At 39.3% G+C, this 18,162-nt stretch overlaps 2 protein-coding genes across 6 annotated transcripts in view; one reads left to right on the top strand and one right to left on the bottom strand.

Annotated features, from left to right (window-relative positions):
- The window catches only part of arfgef1 (ADP-ribosylation factor guanine nucleotide-exchange factor 1 (brefeldin A-inhibited)), a 192,458-nt gene extending 182,648 nt beyond the window's left edge, over window positions 1–9,810 (top strand). For both annotated transcript variants that reach the window (XM_060822700.1, XM_060822691.1), the window contains 4 exons: window positions 1,748–1,916; window positions 3,465–3,603; window positions 7,759–7,876; window positions 8,718–9,810. In XM_060822700.1, the coding sequence (XP_060678683.1) occupies window positions 1,748–1,916; window positions 3,465–3,603; window positions 7,759–7,876; window positions 8,718–8,885 (594 nt within the window). In that variant the 3' untranslated portion in view covers window positions 8,886–9,810. The remainder of the gene's footprint in view (window positions 1–1,747; window positions 1,917–3,464; window positions 3,604–7,758; window positions 7,877–8,717) is intronic.
- A 4,297-nt stretch (window positions 9,811–14,107) lies between these two features.
- The window catches only part of LOC132815281 (centrosome and spindle pole-associated protein 1), a 181,433-nt gene continuing 177,378 nt past the window's right edge, over window positions 14,108–18,162 (bottom strand). For all 4 annotated transcript variants that reach the window (XM_060824110.1, XM_060824109.1, XM_060824112.1 and 1 more), the window contains one exon: window positions 14,108–14,574. In XM_060824110.1, the coding sequence (XP_060680093.1) occupies window positions 14,411–14,574 (164 nt within the window). In that variant the 3' untranslated portion in view covers window positions 14,108–14,410. The remainder of the gene's footprint in view (window positions 14,575–18,162) is intronic.

Genomic DNA, 18,162 nt, shown 5'->3' with positions numbered 1-18,162 from the left:
GAAAGGTTTGCAGCTGACTGCACTAGATGGAGAAGCACCCTGAACCAACACCTCAAAACAGGGGAAAAGAAGCTGATGAGTGCTGCAGCAGACAAGTGGGCACCAAGGAAGGAGTGCAGCGGCCCGAGCAGATCAATGACCACATACAGATGTGATCTCTGGGACCAGGACTGTCACTCCAGCACTGGTCTCTTCAGTCACAAGCAATGTTGCTTCAGGGAAGCAGAAATCCAGAACAACGAGGATGTGACCCATGGTCAGCCATGACCGAAAGGGCCTCACCAAGGCCGGTATACCCAGAACTTCTTGTGGTACACCAGGTATCAATGGACCAGGGCTTAATATTACTGAAGTGTGATTTAAGTACCCCTTTCACTGTGCATCTCCAAAAATAAAGATTAGCATTCCATTAGTCTATTCATTTTCTGTGCCTCTTCATGATATTTCTCTTCAGAGCTCTATTTACCCAGCTTTTCTTTATTTAGAATTTTGCATTTCCTATTTTAAGTCCGAAATGAATAACATCACATTGTGCCATTTAGACGGCATGGAGTGTGGTGCTTTAAAAGCACAGCCGGTCAGACAGCATCCGAGGGGCAGGAAAATCAGTGTTTCAAAACCTTTCATCGGGAAGAATACCAATAAAAACTTAAAAACATAAAAATAAAATAAGTAAAAGCTTGAATATATAAAGCGTTCCTGATGAAGGGCTTTTGCCCTAAACGTCAATTCTCCTCCTCGGATGCTGCCTGACCTGCTGTGCTTTTCCAGCACCACACTCTTGACTCTAATCTCCAGCATCTGCAGTCCTTACTTTCGCCATTTAGATGGCCTGTCTGTTATTCCAATTCTGTTGCTTTCTGAACAACAAATTACTTGACTGCTTCTTCCCATGGTAGTAATGATGATCAGAATTTCAACTTTTGAGAAATTTGTGAGCAACTGGTTTTACCAGACTACTAGTCTCTATCTTGGATTATCAAACAAATACAGAGTTCAGTGTTTGCTTGTTAAACACTGCAAAACAATGAACATGGTTCAAGTATGCACATCGAGAATCCTTGTTCCAGTCACTTAGCCCATGAGAACAGTAGGGTTTCCACTCAATCAGCTATAAACAAAATATACTTAATTAACTTGGGACATCTTGAGGATTTGAAGAATGCTTTATATGTTCAGGTTTTTACTTATTTTATTTTTGTTTTTAAGCTTTAATTGGTGTTCTTTTTGCAGCCATACATCCAACCGATGTATATCAAAGGTAGCGACAATGTCTACGTTGTTTTTAATTAGTTGGTTGTACTGTAACATTGATACACAGCTAGAATTTGTAACTTGGCAAGAACTATTGACTGTTTGGATTTTGTAATCTCCTTTCATTCTGCTGGTCAGGTTTTGTACGTTATAATTCCATGTGGCAATAATTTATTTAAATTGAGATTATGGGGACAGCAGCATTGATCCAGAAATTTGGCATGAACTTACTGAGTATGAGTACAAGTCTTATGAAATAGTTTTACTACATTTTTGCCGTATACCCACCACATCTCACAACTCCACCAAAATAATGGTCTTAGTTTCCAGCTTAATGGTGTGACTCAGTGATGTATAATAGAACAGTGAAGACATCAGTCATTGGTATGTCAGTTTGTGTTCTGTTCGGGCTTGCAATGTACTGTATTAACATGTAAGGTCAGAACTGGTAACGAGAATAGGCAAATTCATTGCTTTCCTTTACTATTTGCAGAGGGATGCAGTCAATACTGATGTGCATGTTGAAAAACAAGACCAGGGAATGTATCGCTACCTAACTTCAAAGCAGCTTTTCAAGCTGCTGGACTGCCTACTCGAGTCTCATCGATTTGCCAAGTCCTTTAATTCTAACAATGAACAGAGGACTGCACTATGGAAAGCAGGTATATGTCTAATAATTATCATGAGGTTAGCTGTACAGGATTATCATCACAGGAACCGTAGAGAAGTTAATCCACACAATGGTGTGTAATTCCATGTTGGATGCAATTGTTAAGGCCAACTGTTTGAAAACAAGGGAGGCATCTCTGGCACAGTATATCCCAGTCTGGCACAGTGATGAATCCTTGAGTTCATTTAGCAATTCTTTGTGAAATTAGTTTCAATCAAATTCAGTTTTAATTTTAGTAAAATCATAACTTAAGAAATAGGAGCAAGTGTAAATCTTTACTGCAGAGAGCTCTGGAGGCTGGGTTGTTAAGATAGAGGATTTTTAATCAGTCAGAATGTCCAGGATTATGGGGATAAGGCAGGAAAGTGGAGGTCTTATACCTTATGTCAGCTTCTAATCGTTATTTATGTGCTGTTTTATGACATTTTTAATATCCATATGGACAATATCCACCATATTCCCCTCAATCATCTTTTCAGCTAAATAATCAAAAATTGAAATGCATTAATTAAACAGTATATTCATTTTCCTTATCTGAGGAATACTTTATGCTCGATGTGAATACATCATCTCTCATGGTGATCCAGGCAGTAACCTTGGGAATGATCATGTTCTCATATCCCACATTAGAAATGTTAAACACACCGTATGACCAGTGTTACCAGCAATACGCCAACTAAATAATCTCTTAAATGCCGTGGTAATCTTTCAAACAATGGTAGATATCCAATCATGACAGAGCAAAGAGAAGCTTTATTGTCTGATGGTTTGCAGTCCAAAATAGAAATTTAACCACGTTGCATACAATTTTCTGCTCAATAAATTAGGTGATCAGAACATTGTGTTAGGTGTGTCCAGGTATCTTATACATTTTCCTTGCAATGTCCTTGCTTATTACACATAGTTAATAAATGAGCTGTAAAATCTTCAAATTAGCTGAGTTAATTTTTTTTTAAACTTTGCTTCTGTGGTTTCCAACTATGCTCCCAAAATTTGATCTGTCTTACCAACTGATGTCAGACCCCGTGCCCATTCAGATTGGGCATGACTCAACCTCTGCTTAATTAGGAATCATAGAACTTATTTTTCTTTGTCATTCATCCCAGTTTTCAGTGGGAGTGGAGTAAACTGTGGGCATTGATTCATGAACAGAATGTGCACTAGCATTTGTTTTTTCCTTATTACATTATTTCTGCCAAAATGTATGGAGTTTAAAGTATAATTTATTTAATCACACCATTGGTTCTACATATAATTTTGTTCAAAATCATTTTGTGGAAGTAATTGATTTATTTTAGAATAGTCAACTTTTACAGATTGTAATTGTGATTCTCTTCACCAAAATGTTGCAAGTACAAGTAAACAGCCAGATCTTTGTATGAGAAACCATTAACCACAATGGGACACGTATGAAACATATGCTATTTGAGAGATTACTGTGATTGGAAAATACAATCATCTTTGCAGAACTGAATTGTTTTTGTTGACAATTTCAGAAGGTTTGTTAAAACAAGTGTTTCTTTACCTTCTACTAATCCAGGGTTCAAAGGTAAATCAAAGCCTAATCTTTTGAAGCAAGAAACCAGTAGTGTTGCTTGCGGCCTGCGTATTTTATTCCGAATGTACACAGATAAAAACCGGCGTGATGCCTGGGTGGAAGTTCAGCAGCGATTACTAAAGTAAGTAGCCATTCCTGTGACTGTAATTGGATAGCACAGCTGTCAACTTTGAGGGTTGTTGTTCAAACAATAGTACGCTGAGAGCTAAAGGTGTGATGGGAAATGCATCAAGCTGAACAGTTTGGGTTCTAACATTGTCAAGATAATGCATTTACAATTTTCAGGCTTTCAATATTTCTTTGAGGGTTTGATTTGAGGGGCGATTAATGTAGACTGAATTTTCAGCCAGATTGCAACCAGAAGTTGATAAGGTACAAAAGGAGGAAGATAGTTTTTAGTGTAGTTCTTTACTAATTCTCCTTCAGATATTGATCACTTTATATACATTTTCAGAACATTCCATTCTTTCAAAATTCTACATTTCTTTAAAATTGACCTTGAATTTTGCACAAAAATTGTCATCCCAAAGCAAACTTCTAACTTTCATAGTGGAGATGCAGCTCAGTAGTGACCACACAGACTCATTGCATGTTGTGTTTTCTGTGTGATTGTTTATCTTATCCAGGTGTTATGGACCAGACCACACCCCTTAAAATACTTTAAGGAGGTAACCAAGGCAAACATAAAGTGTTGTGTCCCAGAATCTGACCAGTCAAACCACTCGACATTAAGCAAAAGAACAATTCATTTAAACATTGTTGTTAAAATACAACCAAAGAAAGAGGAATTTAGAAATAACTTTACTGGAAAACTTAAGAGAATAATAGATACAGTACTTACTATTAATTAACTGATCCAATATAGCAACATCCCATAAACACAGCCTTCGGCAAAATGGCAAATTCAGAAAACCGATTTTGTCTCGGGTACAATCCAGCGGCTAGGAAGAGAAGCCCCAGCTTTCGGGAGTAGCTGGGAGAGGGAGGAATACCTTCCGCTTCTTCAAGGCCACCGCACCAACTGCTTAAAGCGAAACCTAAAAACAAAAGGAAAAACTAAAAATCCTGGTTTGTGAGAGTGGGCCATACCCATCCAGGCTGCTGTTTACTGCAATGGTTTTGGTAGCTAACTCAGCACCTCTGCCTTATAACCTCTCTTCACAAAACAACCACAGTATCGTCACATTTGTATTTGTCACTTTCAGACTCCGACGTTCCGATTATCTATCTGATGACTGGTTCCTCATCCTCCATGCTTTGTCATCTTCAGTTCTAAAAGTCTTCTGCCAGTATCCTATCTCTCAAATTCACTCGTCATTGACCTTGTAGATTTACATTGGCCGCTGGTTTTTTTCAATGTAAAATTCTCACTTCACTCCTCTGTATTCCAATAACATTATCCAATTTAACAGCTGGTGGCAGGGCGATAAGCGCACACATACCTTAGCAGATTCCAATAGCTTTGTGTAACCATAATAATATTGACTATGTCATAATACTCTCACCCAACCTTGTATTGTAGCCCTGTTTTCATTGCACCAATGCATTGACAATAGAGGATATTTGCTAGTATCAGCTATCCAACCTGTCCAATCTAATTTTAATATGTTTGATTTTCCATGGTCCAGACTATGGACCAATTTTTTAAATCAACACTGGTTAATTATTCTATTTATGTTTTCCTTCAGATCGATAATAAGCTGGGAACATTCCCAAGTCCTAGCAATAAAATCACATTGGAAATTTAAAACTAAGGATTTACTTAAGGATCTTTGGCCAATTTGGGATCTCGATGTCCCTGTCAGTATCTAGGGAACTAATTTTAACAGTTTCTCTAACATTACACTCAGGAAGCATTTTCTAAATCCAAGTAAGTGATATTCAGCTGGTTTGGCGTAGTGTGAGAAATCACCAAATATGTCAGACACAACTGCTATTTTCTAAAACAATAGTCAAGTATACCCCAAGCATGCCAGGTGACTGTTTAATTATGGTTAGTGATACTTCTCATCTGTTTTCCTGTTCATAAGATCAGCAAGCTATTGTCACCAGGTTATAATTTAAGCTTTTCAAAAATCAGGGAATCCAATCATCCAGCATTTTTTTGAGTATTCCATGAAATATTAAAGTGCTTACTATCATCAAGAACTCCAACTATTGCCTTCTGTGCCCCAGGGTAAACTCAATATGTCCTTTGTGTTTTTACCCCAACTTTTGAATCCCTTTAATTTAGTCTGAACCATTTCTGCTGAAATGTTTTAGCAAGCCTTTTTTATTCATTGTACAGGTGAGCAGATTCATTTCTTGCGTAGTCCGAATCAAAATCTGAGATTAGTTGGATTGTTAGCCTTCAGTATTGAGAGGTATGGGCAAAAATGGATCTGTAGAGTTTGAGTGCAGCTTAGTCATGGTCTTTAATGAATGATCTTTCAGATTCAAGGAGCCAAGTTTCTTCCTGTATTTTTAATTTGCTTTAACCTAAAGCAGAAAATACTTTGCAGTAATTTAGCTATAATCAACCATCCTAGTTTCTAAAATTGTTTTTGTCGATTTTTTTACTTCTAATTACTTTTAATTGATGCAAACAGTTTTTTATACTTCTGTACTTGTAAAGAACTGTTAATCTTTTCACAAAGCATAAAGCAATACAAGTTTCCCGTGTCTTCACACAGCCACAGTGAGGGCTGTCTTTCATCATTCAGTGGAAAGTGTCCCCGTATTCTCAGGTCTGCTGTGGTTCAAGAAGAAAACTAATCATTACTTTCAAAACGCAAGACCCACATCCCATGTAGGGATATAAAAAGAAGGCACACGTACCTCCTCCTCCTCATCATCATCATCACAGGCATGTGTGAGGCTTCATAGCCAATAAGGATCTTACTGGAAACTGCTCCATTTTCTTTGTCATACACAAAAACAGAAATTACTGGAAAACCTCAGCAGGTCTGGCAACATCTGTGCAGAGAAATCAGAGTTAACATTTTGAGTTCAATGACCCCTCCTCAGAACTTCAATTTCTTTGTATTCTGCAATGATTCTTGTTCCCTTCCCTATTTTAACCACTACTAGTTGAATATTAAATTTTCATAATCAACTTTCTGAAATTATTGCAGTTTTTGTCTTTCAAACTGCTCCAACCCCACAATCAAAATCGTCATAGAGATGTACAGCATGGAAACAGACCCTTCGGTCCAACCTGCCCATGCTGACCAGATATTCCAACCCAATCTAGTCCCAGTAGTGGACAGCGAAGAGGGTTACTTCCAATTACAACAAGATCTGACCAGATGGGCCAATGGGCTGAGAAGTGGCAGATGGAGTTTAATTCAGATAAATGCGAGGTGCTGCATTTTGGGAAAGCAAATCTTAGCAGGAATTATACACTTAATGGTAAGGTCCAAGGAAGTGTTGCTGAACAAAGAGACCTTGGAGTGCAGGTTCATAGCTCCTTGAAAGTGGAGTCGCAGATAGATAGGATAATGAAGAAGGCTTTTGGTAGGCTTTCCTTTATTGGTCAGAGTATTGAGTACAGGAGTTGGGAGGTCATGTTGCGGATCTTAGAAAGATGGTCTAAGTCAGTCAGGTATTGCTGCATCTCCACATCATCGATGAATTGTAGCTTGTTCATATAAAATATTTTTAAAGATGTTACCCCCTTTAGTTTTAATTTTCACATGCAGATATTAACTCTGTTAATCAACGAAATATCAGATGCCTAAATATGAGCTGCTTACCATAGATACTGTTTGGCATGAGGAAACTTTGGAGACAGGAGGAGAGGAGGGGATGGCTCGGTGGCTCAGTGGTTAGCACTGCTGCCTCATAGCACCAGGGTCCCAAGTTCGATTCCAGCCTCGGGCGACTGTCTGTGTGGAGTTTGCACATTCTCCCCATGTCTGCGTGGGTTTCCTCCGGGTGCTCCAGTTTCCTCCCACAGTCCAAAGATGTGCAGGTCAGGTGAATTGGCCATGCTAAATTGCCCATTATTAGGTGCATTGTTAGGTGCATTAGTCAGAGGTAAATGGGTTTGACTGGGTTACTTCTCGGAGGGTTGGTTTGGACTTGTTGGCCCCAAGGGCCTGTTTCCACGCTGTAGGGAATCTAATCTAATCTAAAATCTTTAATTTTAAAATGGTTTATAATTTTACCGAGATGGTTAAATGAGTTAAAGAGCTAAGAAGAGTATTGGATTTATAACTAGGTTGCTTAGTTGTTTTTTTGAAAATTACAGAATACTGATTTGATGTAACTGATATCTGCAATTTTCTTTTGATAGTGTTTGCAGTGAAGCTCTCAGCTACTTCCTGACACTGACCTCAGAAAGTCACCGGGAGGCCTGGACCAATCTACTGCTACTTTTTTTAACTAAAGTCCTCAAAATAAATGATGAAAGGGTAGGATTGAGAATTAAAATTGCCTGTTTGTGTAAGCGCTCGCGTGAGTTATTTGTTTATGTTGAGTCTTTTTAGCGGTTGATCACAAGGCAGAGATTGTTAAATACAAATTGTGTTTTTCTCCGTATATGTTTGTACTGTCTTTATGATTTTCTTAATAACTCTGATAAATTGAAGCTGTTTTAAGTAATTTTTTCCTTTTTAAATAATTTTAAAAGGACTAAATTATATTGAGCAGAGTTGTCCTTAGCAGTGAAGTGCATTTGACTGGGGACTTATACATTTTGAAAATTCATCCTGTTGTTATGCAGTTTTGAAGTTTTAAAGCAGTTTACAGTATTTCACCACTGAGTTTCCTAATGAGAGCTTGCAGTAACGTATATCTAGGTAAAAGAGCTGAGTAACAAATACTTGATACCTTTTTTCCCTAGAATTACTTCAGTCTTGTAAATTCATATTGACAGGAAACCTAAGTGCTAAATGCATACTCACTGAACTCGAATCATTTTGATAAAGCCAGTTTATTAAATGCCTGGATAACAGAATCTGTAATGCCCACTGAGCAGAAAATCTACAAAATTTAAATGCATTTAAACCAATGTTGTCGATACAGAAAGGGATGCTCAGAAGATTTGACATGTGTTGGACAGTAGCATGAGGTATAATTACATCAGACTTTGTTCCAAACGGAGAAGCTGTAATTAAAATAAAAATAATGGTTGAGATTCAGCCATGGTGAAACACTAAGGACATGGATTATATCAGTTTAAAATATGGAATGGAAAATCATACAATTCTTTGTTTCGTTATTTTAATTATCCTTTTGTCTTTTTCTTTGCAGTTCAAGGCCCATGCATCAAAGTACTACCCCCTTTTGTGTGAAATTATGCAATTTAATCTGATTCCAGAATTGAGAGCTGTTCTACGCAAATTTTATCTCCGCATTGGTGTGGTCTTTAAAATATCTCATCCTTCAGACCAAGAGCATGGACCCATCAAGCTGCAATGATGATCAAGGTCTTGGCTAAGGCATTCTGTTTTACATCAGAAAAGGACTAGCCTGCGTTGGTTACGTTGACTCACTCACTCCTGCCTCGATCCTTTCTTGATCTTTTTGTAAAGGATGGTGCTTTAACTCTGTTGGTTTGTAACCTGCCCAAAAGATGCAGATGGGTGAGCTGTAATATTAGTTTAAAATGCTCTATTTCATTGAATTAATTATCCGAATGATTCAAAGTAATGATTGAGTGCTGACACGTGCTGAGCATGGAATCAGCATTTTGTGGTACAGTCACACTTTGAAATGCAATTTAGTGTGGAGAAAGCTGTGACTCGAACACAAACATGGACAGGATGCAGTGCATATTGTAAAGTAGAGAAAATATTTAAATGCATACTGTAGTTTAAACTTCTGGGCAGAATAATTTGGCACTATGAGTAATATATATGTTATAAGGGAAATCTAATCGTGTAGCATCTTACAGGCAGGTTGGAAGACATAATTAAATTACAATTGTTACAGATACTAGCAAAGATCAGTTGAACATTGTTCAGTAACTATTTTTTGTTTGCACAGCTCATGACCATTAAAATTACAATGACCATCCTTCTGTGAATCTGTTGTACAGAAATATAAATCTGTAAAGTATGATATTAACACTATGTAGTTCTTCCAGAATGGGTTTCTTTGATTTCAGTATTTTATGTTGATTTTCTGCTGTTACAGCTATTTTATTGTTCATTGTGTGCACTGGGTTGTTTTGCTTTTGACTTTGTGATTTATTTTAAATTTTCTTTAATGTTGCTCATGCAGTTGTAATGGAAACTCCGATGTATGCACAGTTATTAGAGGAAAGAGGCACTAAGATTGTTGTGTTAATGTAATTAGCAGACTGGTTACCCTGTCAATAAAGGTGAGTTTTCCCCTAACTGTATATTACAGACTAGGGCCTGTTATTAAAAAAAAGGATTGATCTTATCAACTGGAATTTGAATCACTGCAGGTTGATCTGAGGTGCATTTGCACTGACATAAAACTGTCTCCATGTTTGACATAGGTTATACTGTCTGTGTATAAAATTTGATGTTAAATTAAATATATTGAATAATGAATCAGTTTAGGGTTGGGATGATGAAATATACTGAAATCTAATTATTAAGAAGCTGTGAAATGGGCTTTAATTTAAAAAATGGCTACACAGAGTTCCAAGCATTCCTAGTCACTGTGGATGTAGAAAATAAATATTTGGAGAAGGTTAAAATGTATATGGTACAGACATGTAAAGTTTTCTATGTAAAAAATATGTACAACTTTCTGTACAATATTGGTTATCATCTGGCGTATTCTAATCAGGTCATGGCTCAATAAAGTTTTTGAACTCTCTTTTACCAGTGCAGTGGTTCAATGAAAAGTGCAGGAGGGTTTCCCAGGAGCAATACTAGGTGTAGTTAAAAATGGATGTCAACCTGATTAGACTGCAACACCGAACCACCTGAAAGCTAAACAGCATAAGCGGAAAGGGATTGACAAGCTAGGCAGTTTCTCAGCCAATGGATCAGTTGGACAATTAAACCAGTGGAGGAGATTGCTCCAAAAATATCCCTTTACTCAACGAGAGAGGAGCCACACATATCAGGGCAAAAGCTACATTTTAGCATTTGCAACAACCTTTAGCCAGAAGTGCTAAATGAATGATCAATCTCTACCTCCTCCAGTGGTTCCCAGCATGGCAGATGTCAGTCTTCAACCAATTTCATTCACTGTGTGCTATCAAGAAACAGCAGAAGATACTGGATATTGCAAAAGCTATAAACTCTAAAGTTAAAAAATCTCACAGCACCAGGTTATAGTAAAACAGGTTTATTTGGAAGCACTAACTTTTGGAGCATTGCTCCTTCATCAGGTGGTTGTGATGGATAAGATTGTAAGATAGAATTTATAGCAAACGTTTATAAGTGTGATACAACTGAAATGATATATTGAAAAAGACCTGGATTGTTTAAGTCTCTCATCTTTTAGAATGACCATTGGTTTCAGTTCTTTCAAAGGTAAATCCCAGAAATGTTTTTTAAACAAATTTGAAACATTTCTCAGGTATGTGCAGCAGGATGCATCCAACCTGGCGATTACTGCCTGCTCAGTATAGACAGTTCTTGTCTTCTGACTATGCATGTTCCTGTCATATGAAGAAAGTTTGGGTACCTGAACCTTTATTTTCTAGAATTTCAAAGAGTGAGAGGTGATTTCATTTAAATATTTTAATATTAAAAAAAAGTTTTAATGATAGACAGAGTAAATGCAGCTGAGTCATTTCTTCTGGCTGTAGAGTGTTGAACCAGGGGCATAATGTAAAAATAACTAAAGGTGCCACTTGGGATCGAGATGAGGATTGTAAATCTGGAATTCTCTACCCCTACAGATTGTGAACATTCAATCTTTAAGTATGTTTAAGGTAGAGATTGACTGACAGATTTCTGGTTACCAGTGGGGTGGTGGATTATGGGGTTATGATTTTCTATCAGCCCTGTTCATATTAAATGGTCTGAAAGTCCTGTTCCTATGTTCATTGGTGCCCTTCCCTCTAACATAAAGCTGAAGTATAGATGTTTGCTGATGATTTCACAACGTTAGCAACAAGAATAGGCCATTCAGTCCCTTGAGCCTGTGCTGCCATTCATTTGAGATCATGGCTGATCTGTGGCCTAACTCCATATCCTTGGACATTGTGGGCGGCTAGCCATGAGATTGCAGAGATTTCTGCTTCGTCTTTAGCCACTGGTGAAGTTTCAGAAGACTGGAGGGTGGTTAATTTCATTCCATTCTTTAAGAACCTTGTTTCTAATTTTTACCTGAAGGTACATCCAATTTTGTAAATATTCGATAAATGGAGTGACAGTGTTCTATGTTCACTTGTAATTTTCCCATATTATCTCTTCTAGCCTGATGCTAGCTATTTTCTCCAGTATTGGCTCTGGATAAATCTCACATCTTTACTATCAACTTCACATTTCAACAACACGTCTATTAACCTTCGTGATGTATATGATTGAAAGTTTTTACATAGTCTATAAAGCATGTGTAAATATTCTGTTTACTTCTAGATAATTACTGAACTATGTCCCAATATTCCAATCACCAGAGAGTAATGTCTACAGCATAAACTGGAGTTGCACCTTGAGACCTTGCAGAATCCCAGATTCTTCTGATTGTGGGTCGCTGGGAAAGCACAGCAGGTCAAGCAGCATCTGAGGAGCAGGAAAATCAACATTTCGGGCATAAGCCCTTCATCAGGAATGAGAATGAGAAGGATCCGAAATATCATTCCTGATGAAGAGCTTATGCCCGAAACGTCAATTCTCCTGCTCTTCGGCTGCTGCCTGACCTGCTGTGCTTTCCCAGCAACTCTCGACTCTGATCTCCAGCATCTGTAGTCCTCACTTTCTCCTCTTCTGATTATGGGATGCCCAGGTCAGTTATGTTAATAACTGTCTGGGAAAAGTTAGAAAATTTAGAAGAAATACTCTAACTTTTAGGTAACTGTTAAACTGAACACCAGAGAGGCATGCCCTCCACTTCAATCTCAACTCCTTAAACACCCCAGCCAAGATGATTCTGTGACTCCAAGAACCCCACCCCAAATCCGATAAACCTGCAGCTAACCTGGATCCTTTGATCAAACATCATCCATCCCTAAAGTACCCTAAACATGCTAGCAATTTAACCACTTGACTACCTGGCTTCCTAATTCTATACTTGCCTTCCATACTGCCAAAGCTATGGACATCTAAATTATTGCACACAGCAACTGACTGCTGTAAATAGGGTGACTTATTGCTACTCCAATTATCTTCATCTCTAGATTAGTGGATTACTGGACAAGTTTGCAAAAGGAGGTCCCTGTCAGGAGTTTCCTGTACAGAAGACATCTTAAAGGTGGGTAAATTCTAATTGGATCAGGGAGAGAAAAAGAGTTTTGGAACCTGCTCAAAATATCTCTGCATATGTTCTCAGTAGATTATAGTGAATCTGGAATTTCCAGGCAAGTATAGTCTTAAGTGTTATTTTAATATTTTTAGATATACAGTGTGGCTTATTCAAAATGGCCCATGTCTGTTCACGTCAGATGAGAAGTAAGCGAAGCTAACCAACCTGCTCACATAGTGAAACATAATGGTACCTTTGAACATAACTACTCCAAGGTCTGCATAGGTGTGAAAGTTAATCAACCTCAGGAAATGCTTTCATTTATCCCTTAAAACAAAATGCCCACAAAACAGTTTATTCACTCCCCATCAGTTACAAAAGTGGTAACAGTAAAAGGAGTTGTACACTTTACTCTTTATAACTAATTTTAACATGTCAATATTACAAATCTTATAGCAAGTAGTTAAAACTTTTTTTTGATTTTTTTTTACATATATAATTAGGACAATGGGAAATACAATCCAATCAGTTGTTTGAATAAAAGTCTGCCACTTGCTTGCCTTCTGAGTCGTCACCCCCAGTCGGGGGGAGCTACGTTCCTAGAGCAGGAGCTGGTTAGCTTCACTTATTTCTCATTGGCCATTTTGTATGAGCAGCCATGGGCCATTTTGGTCTATGCAGGCCACCCCTACATCAATAAAGATATTTTGTTTGTTAAGAATGTACAAATTTGTGTTGCAAGTATACATCCAGGGCTGTTATGGAGGTATTCATGGTCTTGGAAATATATTGCCAAAACCTTTACTGATTCAAAGTTGGGTAGTGTGCAGGGAAAACAGAAATTCTGGAGAAACTCCGGTCCAGTGGCATAAATGAGCTCATCATAAACCTGGAAAAAATTTGGAAACTTATCATTTGTGCCAATTCTTCAAGGTTGTCAGCTGGAATTAAGAAACAATGTGCTGAGGGGATTGGAGAAAGTCCCTTTCCTTCAGTTTCAATTACTGGTGCCTGGTTTAGTGAAAATCTTAAAATGTACAATTGTCTCTTTCTGTTCCAACCTGGGGATTGTAAACCAATGCACTTAAGGGCAATTGCACTCCCCTTTCCCCACCCCACCCACCTCTAGATTTTTGCTTTTAAAAATACTCAAGACACATAACTTAAAAACACAATTTTATTACATTTTGTACACAACTACATACAAATCTGACAGCTGAGGAACAATGGTACATAAATAATACATTCAGTTTATCAGCACTGATTAATGCTAGATCTAGCAACCAAAATGCAAATTTTGTTTCAAGTTTTACCAGTGTCTACTTTGGAAAATTATGATTAATGTGATATTACCTAGCATACTTCAGTATTAAACAAAAGATCCAAGATAAGTTATGGGTTTTTTTTGCATTTTGTTTATTCAAGGCCACATGCTGGTTTACAGACAACATCCTGAATTGAAGTATCTAAATGACAAAGTGCATCAAGAGTTTACAATAAACATTTTTTCCTAGTGAAGGCACAAATAATCTTTTACTAGTTCTACCAATTTGGTCACTGACTGTGCAATTACCTTGCTTCCAACTAAATGGTAAGTTAGCTGAAGATCCTCAATAAAGTTGCGTACGATCAGCCATAAACCTTTTTAATGTTTCAGATGTCCCTGGTCGCAGCCAGGCCTCTGTAGCCAGTGTTTCATTAGAGCTTGGTCTTTCCTGATCTCTCGAAAGGAACTGGTTTAAAATGTCAATGTCTTCCATTGTGAGGTCATTACCTGGCAGTGAAAACTAAAAGTCAAAGCCATGCACAATAATCAAACCTTTTCCACAAATTTAGGAGCTTAATTCAAATAAGAATTCTAGTTAATTGTTCCTCAAGAGAAATGGCTAGAGACAAAAGTAAAGAATGGTACCACAATTGCAAAAGATTTACCCCTTCCACCCATATCTGTCTAATGTCCTAACCAAGATTGGGGGGTTGTGAGTTTTAAAATTTAACCAGCATTATGATATTAACGGCTCAGTTCATTGACGAAACAATTAGTTTCTAGCAAAAAATAATCAAAAAGCATGCAAAGATTCCTGACAAACGGTTAGTCTATGCAAACAGATGGCATTTTCTAACAACCAAAACTGGTGATGTAGTAGACAGTGAAGATAGGCTGAGGAGCGGCAGATAGAATATAATTCAGATAAATGTGAGGTTTTGCATTATGCTAAAGCAAATCAGGACTGGAATTATACACTTTATGGTAGTGTCCTGGAAAGTGTTGCTGAACGAAAATCTTGGGGTGCAGGTTCATAGTTCCTTGAGGGTGGAGTTGCATATAGACAGGGTAGCAAAGGTGGTATTTGCTACACTTGCCTTATTGGTCAGTGCATGCAGTATAGGAGTTGGGGTGTCATGTTGCAGCTATTGGTTAGGCCACTTTTGAGATTCTGCTTTCAGTTCTGGTCTCCCTGCTTTAACAAGACTGCAGAAAAGATTTACAAGGATATTGCCAGGACTGGAGGGTTTGAGTTACAGGGAAAGGCTGAATAGGTTTGGGTTGGAGAGTTGGAGACTGAGGGGTGACCTTTTGGAGATTTACTAACCTCTTCCCTCGGGTTGGGGAACCAAAACCGACAGAACATAGATTTAAGGTGAGAGGAGAAGAATTAAAAGGACCAGAGGAGCAACTTTTTCACGCAGAGGGTGGTGCATGTATGGAATGAGCTGTCAGAGGAGATGGTGGTGGTGGGTAAAATACAACATTTAAAAGGCATCTGGATGGGTATAGGAAAAGTGTGGTGTTGGAAAAGCACAGCCGGTCAGACAGCATCTGAGGAGCAGCAGTCAATGTTTCAAGCATAAGGCCTTCATCAGGAATGTGATGCATATATGGAATGAGCTGTCAGAGGTGATCTTCATTCCTGAAGAATTTATGCTCAAACCATTGACTCTCCTGCTCCTCTGATGCCACCACACGTTTTGACTCTCTCGAGCTGCTCCATCGTGGAATACCTCAATGACTGCTAATATCTGGGTAGTTCATCTTAATTTCCTGACAGTACATTGCCTAGAATCTGGAAACTACACTCCAGTACTTACACATTGTGCAAAAAGCTTCAGTTCTGGCAAATAGTCAGCTTCACTAAACTAGTACTGCCCCTGGGTTTGTTTCCTAAGTCCTAATCCTGTTATAGAGCCCTACAGCACGGAGACAATCCCATTGGCCCAAACTGATCCATGCTAACTCCATTTCCCTGCATTTGGCCCATCTAATCCTTTCCTATCCATGTATTTGTCCAAATGCCTTTTACATGTTGTTAATGTACCTGCCTCAACCACTAGCACTAGCAGCTCATTCCAGCAGCACTCTAATCTAGAATATGGAAAAGCACAGCAGTTCAGGCAGCATCCGAGCAGTAAATTCAATGTTTTGGGCAAAAGCCCTTCAGGAATACACGCAGAGAGCCTGAAGGGTGGAGAGATAAATGAGAGGAGGGTGGGGAGAAAGTAGCATAGAGTACAATAGGTGAGTGGGGGAGGGGATGAAGGTGATAGGTGGAAAACAAGCTAGACAGGTAGGACAAAGTCATGGGGACAGTGCTGAGTTGGAAGTTTGGAACTGGGGTGAGGTGGGGAAGGGGAATTGAGGAAACTGTTGAAGTCCACATTGATGCCCTGGGGTTGAAGTGTTCCGAGGTGGAAGATGAGGCATTTGATGGTGAGGGAGCAGCAGTGAAGGAGGCCCAGGACCTCTACGTCCTCGGCAGAGTGGGAGGGGGAGTTGAAATGTTGGGCCGCAGGGCGGTGTGGTTGATTGGTGCGGATGTGCCAGAGATGTTCCCTAAAGCGCTCTGCGAGGAGGCGTCCAGTCTCCCTAAAGTAGAGGAGATCGCATCAGGAGCAACGGCTACAGTAAATGATATTGGTGGATGTGCAGGTAAAACTTTGGATGTGGAAAGCTCCTTTAGGGTCTTGGATGGAGCTGAAGGAGGTGTGGGCACAGGTTTTGCAATTCCTGCTGTGGCAGGGGAAGGTGCCAGGATGGGAGGGTGGGTTGTAGGGGAGCGTGGACTTGTCCAGGTAGTCACGGAGGGAACGGTCTTTGCGGATGGCGGAAAGGGGTGGGGAAGGAAATATATCCCTGGTGGTGGGGTCCGTTTGGAGGTGACGGAAATGTTGGCAGATGACCTAGCTCATTCCATATGCACACCATCCTCTAAGAAAGTTGCCCCTCAGGTTCCCTTATATTATTTTCCATCTAACCGTAAACTGATGCCCTCGATTCCCCAACCCTGGAAAAAAGGACAGTTTAGATTAGATTAGATTACTTAGTGTGGAAACAGGCCCTTCGGCCCAACAAGTCCACACCGACCCGCCGAAGCGCAACCCACCCATACCTCTACATTTACCCCTTACCTAACACTACGGGCAATTTAGCATGGCCAATTCACCTGGCCCGCACATCTTTGGACTGTGGGAGGAAACCGGAGCACCCGGAGGAAACCCACGCAGACACGGGGAGAACGTGCAAACTCCACACAGTCAGTCGCCTGAGTTGGGAATTGAACCCGGGTCTCAGGTGCTGTGAGGCAGCAGTGCTAACCACTGTGCCACCGTGCCGCCCATAAGAGTGTATTCACTCTATCCAAATCTCTCCTGATCGTATACATTTCTCTCAGATCCTCCCTCAGTCTCCTATGTTCTAAAGAAGACACTCCTAGCTTGTCCTAGCAACATCCTTGTAAATTTCTTCTGCACTCTTTCTAGTTTATTATCATCCTTCCAATAGCAAGGTAACCAAAACTGAACATAATACGTCTCACCAATTTCCTGTAAAACTGCAACATCACTTCCCAACTTCTATACTCAGTGCCCTGACGGATGAAGGCTAGTGTGCTAAAAGTTTTCTTCACTGCCCTGTCTACCTGTGATTCCACTTTCAGAGGACTGTGCACCTCAACTCCAAGGTGCCAATGTTCCACTACACTTCTAAAGGCCTTACCATTCACAATGAAATTTCTCCCTTGATTTGACTTGCCAAAATGCAAGACGTCACACTTATCTATATTAGACTCTTTGCCATTTCTCAGCCCAGTTCCCCAGCAGATCAAGGTCCTGCTGCAATTTCTGATAACCTTCCTCCCTGTCCACTATACCTCCTCTTTTAGTGACATCTGTAAACTTAATGTCCAAGGCACGATTATTATCTATATCAATGATTTGGATAACAAACAGCAATGAGTCCAGTAGCGACATCTGAGGCACTCCACTAGTCACAGACCTCCAATTCAATAAGCATCCTTCCACACTTACCCTCTGCTTCCGACCATCAAACCAACAATCTCTCTAATTTGCCAACTCACTCTGGATT

Source organism: Hemiscyllium ocellatum, chromosome 4 (assembly GCF_020745735.1).
Source record: "Hemiscyllium ocellatum isolate sHemOce1 chromosome 4, sHemOce1.pat.X.cur, whole genome shotgun sequence".
In the NCBI taxonomy this organism is placed as follows: domain Eukaryota; kingdom Metazoa; phylum Chordata; class Chondrichthyes; order Orectolobiformes; family Hemiscylliidae; genus Hemiscyllium; species Hemiscyllium ocellatum.
This window is presented reverse-complemented; position numbering and strand designations above follow the sequence as displayed.